We start from the raw sequence: 10889 nt of genomic DNA on the forward strand, positions 1-10889 counted from the left end.
TCTTTAAAAAATTGAGGAGGGACAGGGTCTGTGGAACAGGATGAGGGTCTAGGTTTGTTTACCTTTCCTGTCAGGTCAGACAGTGGCAAAGGCTAAAAACTGACATAGAGAAGCAGAACCCTCAAGGACCTTTGAACCACACAATAAAGCATTTACAGTTCAGTTATTTTTTATACACAAACTAAGCTTACCTGAACAGTCTTGCATGGGCTTGAAGGGAACTTTTTTTTTTTTAAATGACAAATCTTGATATTCATATCTTTTCATGCTGTTTTCCACAGACAATGGATTTGTTGGACATCTTTACTTGAACTGTACAGACCCATTTTCTGTGATAGTCTTCTCTCAGGAAGCTAATGAATGTCCAAATGAAATCTTGATCATTGGAATAAATGTACCTGAATGAACATTTTATTACTTACGTCATAATCAAGACCTTTCATCAGCCTGCTTAGTCCAGCATTCTTCCTGCTCATGGCCTTCTACAGCTCTAGGAACCTTGGAAGTATTTTGTTTTTCTTGTGGGGAGTGGTGAGGTGGCGCCATAGCGCCCTCTATTGGCCAACTGCCACTGTAGACGTTCCAGATAGATCCAGCTGGAAGTTAGATCTGCAGGGGGATGCTAAGCACTAATTTACATGAGAACACGTTGATGAGATGTTGAGCACCTCATCAAGGGACTTCAGCCTTATGCAAGTTTTCATAGCTCTGGGAGTTCTCATGTTTACCAACATTTAATGAGTGTTAGTAAATGTTTGGCAAGACATATCCTTGCAGCCCATTCCTCAAAACCTTCCCCTCCCTGCAGTGAAGGTGAGCGACATATTGTGTTCAGGGACATGCATCATTACAGATTCTGTGTGTCTAGTAAATAACTGTCTTTAATGTTAGGAGAATTTTACAATGTTGGAATTTTACAAGGAAACTTTACATTGAAACTGTAAATAATGGTCTTCAGCAGGGATCCCCAACTCCGGTCCTCTAGACCCACTGTCCTGCAGACATTTGATGTTTCCCTGCTTCAACACACCTGTCTCAAATTAATGGCTAATTAGCAGACTTGTACAGAGCTTGTTCGAGTCTTTTAATTTGAATCAGGTGTGTTGCAGCAGGGAGACATCCAAGAGCTGCAGGACAGTGGGCCTTGAGGACCAGGGTTGGGGACCACTGGTCTTCAGTACATCTTTATGGCGGCTTCTAATCTTACATCAAATATTTATGGGGTAAGGGGACAATGTCATTGTCTTTCATAGAGTCCCAAATTCCTGGTGGCACCCCTGATGCCACCACAGTAACACAGGTTGAGAACATGTCTTTTTATTAAACACTGAATCAAAGATGAGACAAACATTAGGAAAAGAAGCCCTGTTGACTGGATCAAATGCTTCAAAACAGGGCAATGTTCTGGCTTAATACTGTAGCACAAAACTATGCTGATAAATAATCTTCACAATCTTTATTTCTCAAATACTTAATGAAGCACTCAAAGGTCTGCTGCAGCATTACAAAGCTGCCCTGACCTTAACAAGAAGCATGACGCTGCAGTTCCTCCAAACCAGCAACAGGTAAAACAAAAAGTAAGCACAAGCTGAGGAGTACAGCCTCAAACATGAAAAGTGCCAGTTACAGTTAAACGAGATCTGGACTAAGTATGAAAGCGTGTGCCGCAGATCTGAGACCGATTTAAAAGAAAAAAAAATAATCTCTTTACAGGTTTTAAAAGTGTCAGTCAAATCTTAAAACTTAAGTCAGATCGTGTCAGAAGATATTCAGTGTTTATTTGGAAAGACTGTTTTACTTCCTGATAATCCCACTGTTAACTCCCACCCATCAGATAACATAATGTAGGCCAGGGGTGTCCAGCTCGGGTCCTCAAGGGCCACAATCCTGCAGGTTTTCGATGTGTCCCTGCTCCAAAACCACCTGACTCAAAATTGATGAGTCATTGTGCAAAACTAAATAGGCGGTTGGATCGATTTCATTTGAGTCAGGTGTGTTGAAGCAGGAAACACTGAAAATCTGCCCTCGAGGACCGACTTTGGGCACCCCCGATGTAGAGAAACTACAGAAGTTGGACAAGTGAATAACGTGATTTCTCTGGCCTTATTCCAGAGGAACAGCTTACAGCTCCGTTACAGGTCTACTCGTTACTTTCAATGTCATTAGAGAGAATGAGGAAAACAATCAGCAGCACTTCTGGTTACTGGTGGAGAAATCCAACTTTGTCCTGGCGCTGTCCTCTGGCCACCCACTGAAAAGCAGCGCCCATCTCCCCTCTGGAAATAAACTGAAGCTGTGTTTGCTCATACGGGGAAGGTCGGTCATCCTGACACGTCTGCTCCAAATGCAAAGCACCTCAATCCAAAAGCTTGGAATGCTCTATCCTTGTAATGGTCCAATCCGGAGGCACTCCTTTGGTAAACTCTCTCTGGAATCTGTTAGAAAACAAAAAAAGGTAAAAATTATTCATTTATGTCTCACAAAGATGTTAAATGTGTCACATCATGGCAATCCAGATGACAAAATACTCAATTCACTCATTTTCTGCTAATGCTATCAGTACGAATCTGAGCAGAGATCCTCAGACCTTGAAGCGACTTTGAACGTGGCATGGTTGTTGGTCTAAGTATTTCAGAAACTGCTCATCTACTGGGATTTTCATTTACTGGAACCACCATCTCTAGGGTTTACAGAGAATGGTCTGAAGAGAAAATATCCAGTGAGCAGCAGTTGTCTGGACCAGAATATCTTGTTGATGTCAGAGGTCAGAGGAGAATGGGCAGACTGGTTGGAGATGATGGAAAGACAACAGGAAGTCCAAGAAGCACTGGTTCCTACCAAGGTCTGCAGAAAAGCATCTCTGAACACACAACACGTCCAGTCTTGAAGCAGATGGGCTACAGCAACAGAAGACACACCGGGTGTCTCCTGTCAGCTAAGAACAGGAAACTGAAGCTACAATTCACACACACTCACCAACACTGGACAATAGAAGATGGAGAAACGTTGCTGGTCTGATGAGTCTCCATTTCAGCTCCACATTCAGATGCTCGGCTCAGAATTTGGTGGAAACATTGTGAAAACATGGATCCATCCTGCCTTGGATCAACGCTTCAGGCTGCTGCTGGTGTAATGGTGGGGGGAATATTTTCTTGGCCCACTTTGGGCCCCTTAGTACCAACATGGTCTGGTTTAACCACCACAGCCTACCTGAGTATTGTTGCTGACCATGTCCATCCCTTTATGACCACAGTGGAGCATCTTCTGATGCTACTTCCAGCAGGATAATGCACCATGTCACAAAGCTCTGATCATCTCCACCTGCTTTCTAGAACATGACGATGAGTTCACTGGACTCCAACGGCATCCACAGCCACCAGATCTCAGTCCAGTAGAGCAGCTTTGGGATGCTTGATGCTGTCATGTCAATATGGTGTAAAACCTCTGAGGAAGGTTTCCAACACCTTGTTGAATCTTTGACACCAAGAATTAAGGCAGTTCTGGAGGTAAAGCAGGTTCAATCTAGTACTAGAATGTGAACCTGATGAACCGGGTGGTGTTTACTGACACATTCACATACTCTCTTTATGGTCTTACAGGCTACATAGTGTTTCTTCTTCTGTTATTAAAAACCCACTTTCTTACTGCTGAATGCATTCTACTCGGGTGAGGTTCAGCTTCTTGCCCAAAGACACTTGGACATGGACTGTGCAGGGAGAGAATCGATCCATCTGGCTGAAGACTCCAGCAAGTTGTGGGTCTTTGAGGCCTCGTCCTCCTGATGGTATATGTGTCTTGATGGAGTGATGTGGAGGGGGGGCATCAAAGGTCTGAGAATCTGAGTCTGTCTCTGATGACTGAGATTCTCATTCAAGCACTAAGAGGTGCACTAGGCCAACCCTCGTATGGATCTTCACCTCTCTGTCATGACCACAGATGAAGGACGGAATGTCAACTGACCGGAAAATCAAGGACGTGGATTGTTGCCGAAAAGCAAAGCTGTGGTCCAAAGCCATACGTTCTACACCCACCAGAACAAGTCTTACTGACAGCAGTGCAGACCAAGCTCTCCCTCTGGTTACACATAAATGACTCAATAGCCCCCAGTATCTGTAGCTGGAACACACCTTCTGGTCCAGCTTTCTACAAAGCAAATACTCACTCATATATAGCAGTTAGCAGTCTTTTGGTTTCTGGTTCTTCCTCTCCTTCTCCAATAGCCACCTTGAAGACACGAGCTCCATCCACGCCTTCTTTGGGAAGCTGTGCACTCGTCAGATACCAGAACCGCATCAGAATACTGACAAACTTTCTCCCTGAAAATAAGACGACACTGGTGAAAACACCTGGAGGCAGGAATCACCCGACGTCAATCTGATCTGATGTTCAGAATCTGTCCACTTTCCAAATCTCTGTGGCATTTAGCCAAAACATGCACAGAACAGAAGCATCCCCATCCTAAACTCTTGAAGGCTACCGTTATCGTCGTAGAAGATTCCCACATCTCCAGGAGTCGCATACATGATCTCATCAGGATCTGCAGAGAGAGCTTTCTTGTAGTTGGGTGGCAACAAGCTGAACTTTTCCTCCAGCTTTCCAATCAGCTGCAAGGAGCAAACAAACTGGTGAATGTTTATCCTTTAATATGGCACCAGGTAGCTTTGCTGATCCACATTAGATTTCTACGTGATCTGCTTTCTTAACTGTGATAGTTAAGATAGAGAGTAAGATTAATGTTATGGACATTTAATGTATATGGCACACAGAAACAAGCTACATCAAGCTTTGGACACATAATATTTGAACATATATATTTTATTTACTAAATAAAGCACTTTGTGTGTGTGTGTATATATATATATATATATATATATCTAGCAATGTGCTATATCTTTTATTATTGAAAATATATTATTACTGAAAATTTTACATCAGCTACAATCATACTCACATCTTTAGCCACGAGGCCCTCCAGGGCCTCAAACTGACACTCTGACAGCAGTCTGGAGACATGAGAGAATGCCTGAGAGAATTAACACAAAGCTTAGTTTTAGTTGTGTTTGCAGCATAAAATGCTGCCATTCACTAGCTGCTGAGAGTCGTAGCTTTACCGTCATTTCTGTCCATATTTCAACAAACCTGCTTCGCTCCCTCCGTGAACTCCTCAATACTGAATTCTTTGTCAAAGTAAGTTCTGATCAGAAAGTAGTAGATCCGGGTTCGGAACCAAATGAAAGGGTTCGGGATACCAACCACCACCACTTTCTGTTTGTGTGTTTGGTCCCCCCGCTCTGAGCTGAAGGGGCGCGACGCAGTCACTACCGCAGCAACAGCCGAGGAGCGACGTAGCCGCGTTTTACCGGAACGGTTCGGTACGATATTCCCACTTAAAAACAAACGAGTGGAGCTAAATGGTGACGGTAGCTTGTAACAACCTCTGAACATGGGCAGCGCCATGTTTTGTTCTTCTTATTCCACCCCCTTCATAAAGCTTCTTTGTCCGTCTTCTTGTAACTTCCGGTTAGAAACAACCACTATAATACAAATGTACCTACTAAAAACATAGAACTTGTGACGCAGTTTTAAATTTTATACTTTAATTCAGTTTAACTTGTAATAAATCAAAATGAAACAGTTTGTTTTCGTTGACTGTCAAACTTTCTTTTGTTGTTGTTGATGACATGTTGTTTGTTTCTTTGGGGAACACTAATAATGTAACACATCAGAGACCAGTGTCACTAGTAACTGACACGACCACGCGTGTTAAATGATGTTTAATGGAGCTCCAGGATAAAATACCCGTGCCGATATTTAATGAAGTGGACAGATGTGTGTTTCTAAAAGAGATTTATCCAGAGGTAAGATAAATCCGGCTCATTTACAGCAAATATTCTTGTTCATCGTGACACTGACCTGCTGCTATTCTTTTTGTTGTTGTTGTTGTTATTATTATTATTTAGTTTATTAGTTGTCTAGCTTGCATTCTCAGTGCTGCACAACAAACCAGATTAAAATTTGTTGGTTATATTTCTTATTTTTATTGTGAAAACAGGTCAATACTTCTGCATCTAAAACTATTACTCTTTATTTTACAGATTTCTTACGTTATTTTCATACAATTTTATCTAACAATGAAGACTCAGTTATTGACAGTTAGTAAAAACATTCAATTGAAAAAACATAAATAATAGTCGTAGTTCTACTGTAAACTATAGCTGTTTTATGTCTCCGACGTGACTGCCGCTGAACATGAAAATGCCCCTTTTCATTTGATTAATTTAAAAATGATGGTGGATCATTAGTCAGAGTGACAGTTTTGTGAGTCTGGTGTATTCAGTTTTTCAGACAAGGTGATGACAGTGGCGTCTTCACAATATTGAAATTACAAGGAATCCAATGATACCAAATATGCCCCAACTGATTACTGGGAACGGACAACAATATCGATACAAAGTTTAAATGTTTTTTATCAGGAGGCCCAGAAAAGTCAAATAATTTGTGGTAATAACTGATGAGTCTGATAGTAATTAATCTGTGTTGTTGCTAAATGAATCCTAACATGCTGCCTTCACTTGCAGACAGCTGCTGCCTCTTCTCAAAGAAGAAGCTGCTTTCCAGCACTTCATTTTCTCTTCCTCTGCCTTTTCTCTTTACTGGTTTCCAGACTTTACTTTCATGAGGAAATACATGACTTCCTCTTCCTCTCCTGGGTTTCTGTGTAACTGGGTTGAACTGACTGGTGCAGGTGTGGACTAAACCATTTTGCACTATTGAAGAGGGGTGATAGGGCCCTTAAAGAACATACATTATTATTGTTAATGCAAAATTCAGTATCTCACTCTCTTCATTAACCCAGATTGCCTTTCATATACTTTGGACCAGTGTCTGAATCTTATGGAAGACGGTTGTTTTTCCAGCGCAGACCAGCCGTGCTGAGAGGAGTCGGTCTGGGACCGTGTCTGGAGAAGTGGACGGTTGAATATCTGGGAGAAAAAGGAGGAGACAGGGAGGTGAAGGTCCATGTATCCACAGTGACACAGATGGATTTCCTTCACAAAAACTTTGTCTACAAGTGAGCTTACACTCGAACACTCACACATATTTTTCTCCTTATAAGGACATTGATTGATAGAAAGCATGACACAGCACATTAGCTCTAATCTGATCTTCAAACTGCAGATTTCTCATCTTTGTTTCATGTTCACAGGACTCTGCCATTTAATGAATTTGTTAGAAGAGCATCTGAAACAAAACACTCTGACTACTTCTTGTCTGAGGTAAGGAGCAAGAAAAAGGAAAACCGTGGAGATTAAGTATGATATATGTTCTGTTCTTTTACTGACACAAGCTCTGGGTGTGATTTTAGGATGAGAGCTACTATCTTCGATCCCTGGGAGAGGACATCCGCAAGGTACAAGAAGAAGTAAACTATCAAAAATGAAGTTTATTTATCTTTTATATGAGAATGTCTGGAATGTTTTTTTTTCTGCCTTTAAGCTTTGATTTGACCTGAGCTGTGATCCTATTACAGACTTTAATATTTCTTTCTCCTGGAGATGGTTCTTCATTTAGTAGAATAAGGTGAAGGACTCTTTCTTTCCCAGGTTGGGATTATGGAACACATGTGAGTCTTGGTCCTGCTGGGATTAATGATCTGAAATCGTGGTTGAATTAACCCACAAGAGCCCGACATTACATATTGGTCACATACAGTTTCTGAGACATTTTGCTTCAATTTATGGTAAAAACTTTGCTCAAAATCCTGTTGAACACAATCTGATACTTGTCTTCTGTCCCCTAAAAGATATCCAGAAGCAGAAAACCACATTATAATATTTGTAAACTATCACATGGTAATAAATGGTAGATAAAGACCTCATATTAAAAAAACTGGACTTTTCTTTATGGGTTAAAGTAAAAACGTTTTTGGGGCTCTCATGTGCAACTCTTTCTCCTTATTCCTTCATCTAGTTCCAGTGATGAGCACCAAACTACAGCCGTTGTTGCACACTATTTACTACTCATAAAGGCGTCTTTGATCCTGTTATCAGGCTTCTTATTTAGCTGGTCTGGTCTTGATTAGTCTGCTGTCAGTTTCTGTTTTATTTAAATTTGGAGCCGTTGTGAACATATGATGCCAGAAATAACAGGAACTTCCCAAAAAATGCTTTTTGTGGATAGAATTTGCACTTTAACCTCATATTCATGATGTAACTAAACTGATCATTTATTGATAAACAGCTTAAACTAGCTGAAGTTGTGTCTGTAATTACCTGGATGTCCTTGGTCCAGCTACAGAGATTCTTGGTTGATCATTTATTCTCCTCCACAGGAACCTGCTGATCTGAGCAAACAGTTCCCAGACCTGGCGGAGGAGTTTCACATCCCCCAGTTCTTTGAACCGGATCAGTTCTTCTCCAGTGTCTTTCGTATCAGCTCATGTGGTCTGCAGCTGTGGACACACTATGATGTGAGTGCTAGAATTAGTGGTCTAACCTCCAGGGATGGAAGAACACAGTATATGTTTATATTTTATAAGAATATGCTCCTCTCTTGTGGATTTTGTGTTATTTTCTGCAGGTAATGGATAACCTGTTGGCTCAAGTAACAGGGAGAAAGAGAGTGGTTCTCTACAGCCCCCAAGATGCCTTACACCTCTACCTATCGGGTGAGTTGCTATGGAAACATGCCATGTGTTGGACATGTGAAATGTAGCTTTGTGTTGATGCATCTGGATTTGAAGTTTAACTGTGAACCCATCAGGTGATAAGTCTGAGGTCCTGGATATCGACGCCCCTGATCTGAAACACTTTCCTGAGTTTGTGAAGGCAAAGAGATACGAGTGTGTGCTGGAGCCTGGAGACCTGCTTTTCATCCCGGGTAAGGAGATCTTCGTCAAGATGTTTTGATTCCTCTTTGGAAATACAGTTAAAAAAACAGGATGTGATGGATGTGAGTTTAATACTTCCATGATCCGGTTCTCCCATTTCCCCCCAGCTTTGTGGTTCCACAACACTCTCGCCCTGCAGTTTGGAGTGGGCGTTAATGTCTTCTGGCGCCATCTTCCTGCACACAGCTATGACAAAAAGGACCCGTATGGTAACAAAGACCCACTGGCTGCTTCTCGGGCTTTGCAGGCTCTGGAGAGGGCTCTGAACATGCTGAATGAACTTCCAGCAGAGTACAAAGACTTCTACGGCCGGCGGATGATTCAGCGCATCCAGAAGCGGACATGCTGTGATGATCCATCAGGAGGAAATAAAGACTCTAAGACTACATTACTTAACAGTCCATTCACCAAGCCTGCATGAGGGTGCGGACGAAGCATAATAACCAATAAATAAAATACCATCTGTCCCATGTGTTGCAGAGAAATTACATAATGCTGTTCTGTTCTGCAAAAGTTATTTTGACCCATTTTTTACCTCAGGTTGTAACCATGGCAACTTTTATCTTCCAGGTACCTTTGATTTTCACTGTGTTTAAAGATTAAAACACGACCTTAAATCAGTCAGCCCCCTAACATTATGCGTAGGTCTTCATCATGACCACTAAAGAGACCAGGAGTCTTAATGGATAAAACTGGTTTCCCACAGATGATATCAGACCCTGTCCAGCGAGTTTGGAGGATGGTGAGCACCTCAGACTCTTTGTTGAACTCATCAAGCCTGTTCTGAGCAGTTTTTGTGGGGACTCAGTAATGCTACTGTGGAGAAGTGTTGTCTATTGGGATTGGAAGGTTTTGGCATTATCAACATGTCCAACTCTCCCACAAGCTTCAATAAATGGTTCGACTGCTTCAGATTAAAAACGCTGGGATGCTGTATAAAATGGAAGCAAATAAAAACCGAGCAATGATTTTCAAATCTCTTCAACCAATATTTTATTCCCAGTAGAACATAAACAACATGATGAAACAAACATTTTATCATTTCATAGAAACATGAGCTGACTGAATCTGATGCAGCAACACGTCTGTAAAAAGTTGGAACAGGAGCAACTAAAGGCTGGAAAACAACTGAGGAGCATTTCACAATTATTTAGGCTACTTAGCAACATGACTGGGTATGAAAGGAGCATTCAGAGAGGCAGAGTCTCTCAGATGTTAAGATGGACAGAGGTTTACCAATCTGAGACAAACTGACAAAAAATGTGCTTCAGTGTGGAACTGTGAAGACTTTGAAGATCCCACCACCTACAGCAGGGGTGCCCAAGTCTGGTCCTCAAGATCTACTACCCTGCAACTTTTAGATGCAACCCTTCTCCAACACACCTGAATCAAATGACTGGCTCGTTACCAGACCTCTGCAGAGCTGAATGACATGCAGATGACATCTGATGTAAGCGTGTTGGAGAAGGGTTGCATCTAAAAGTTGTAGGATGGTAGAACTCAAGGACCGAACTTGGGCACCCCTGGTCTACAGTGTGTAATATCGGGAAATCAGGAGGAATCTGTGTACATGGGACAAGCTGAATGTCTAAACTGGGTGCTGGTGATCTTGGGGTCTTTAGGCAGCACTGCATTCAAAGCATGATTCTCTACTAGAAACCACTGCATGGACTCAGGAAACTTCCAGAAATCACTGTCTGTGAACAGTTCACCCTGAAATCCACAAATGCAGGTTAAAGCTCCATCAGCAACATCTGCTCCATCCAGACAACGTCTCTTTCAGGGAAGGCCTTGCAGATTTCAGCAAGACGATGCTGAACCACATCCTGCATCCATCACAGCAGCATGGCTTCACAGGAGAAGAGTCCAGCTGCTGAACTGGCCTGCCTGCAGTCCAGACCTTTCATCAACACAAAACATCTGGAGCATCATGGAAGCAGAAATCCAGCAGCCAAGGTCCAGGACTGTAGAGCAGCTAGAATCCTGCATCAGACCAGAA

General features: G+C 42.1%; 2 protein-coding genes across 3 annotated transcripts; one reads left to right on the forward strand and one right to left on the reverse strand.

Moving 5' to 3' along the window:
• Positions 1–1633: 1633 nt before the first annotated feature.
• maip1 (matrix AAA peptidase interacting protein 1) lies at positions 1634–5508 on the reverse strand. The gene is made up of 5 exons (XM_042001440.1): positions 5140–5508; positions 4952–5023; positions 4478–4604; positions 4163–4316; positions 1634–2435 (listed from the first exon to the last, which is right to left on the reverse strand). Exons 1-5 carry the CDS (start codon positions 5455–5457, stop codon positions 2357–2359), a joined length of 750 nt encoding a protein of 249 aa, XP_041857374.1. The 5' UTR covers positions 5458–5508; the 3' UTR covers positions 1634–2356.
• tyw5 (tRNA-yW synthesizing protein 5) lies at positions 5502–9859 on the forward strand. Of its 2 annotated transcripts, XM_042001430.1 has the most exons (9): positions 5502–5520; positions 5727–5858; positions 6918–7072; positions 7208–7277; positions 7367–7411; positions 8333–8470; positions 8581–8668; positions 8764–8880; positions 8998–9859. In XM_042001430.1, exons 2-9 carry the CDS (start codon positions 5778–5780, stop codon positions 9309–9311), a joined length of 1008 nt encoding a protein of 335 aa, XP_041857364.1. In that variant the 5' UTR covers positions 5502–5520; positions 5727–5777; the 3' UTR covers positions 9312–9859. The 2 variants fall into 2 exon arrangements, with proteins under 2 accessions (XP_041857364.1, XP_041857365.1); XM_042001431.1 differs by lacking the exon at positions 5502–5520 and having other exon boundaries at positions 5724–5858; positions 6923–7072; positions 7367–7423.
• Positions 9860–10889: the final 1030 nt, after the last annotated feature.

Source organism: Melanotaenia boesemani, chromosome 12 (genome assembly GCF_017639745.1).
Source record: "Melanotaenia boesemani isolate fMelBoe1 chromosome 12, fMelBoe1.pri, whole genome shotgun sequence".
Classification (NCBI taxonomy): Eukaryota; Metazoa; Chordata; class Actinopteri; order Atheriniformes; family Melanotaeniidae; genus Melanotaenia; species Melanotaenia boesemani.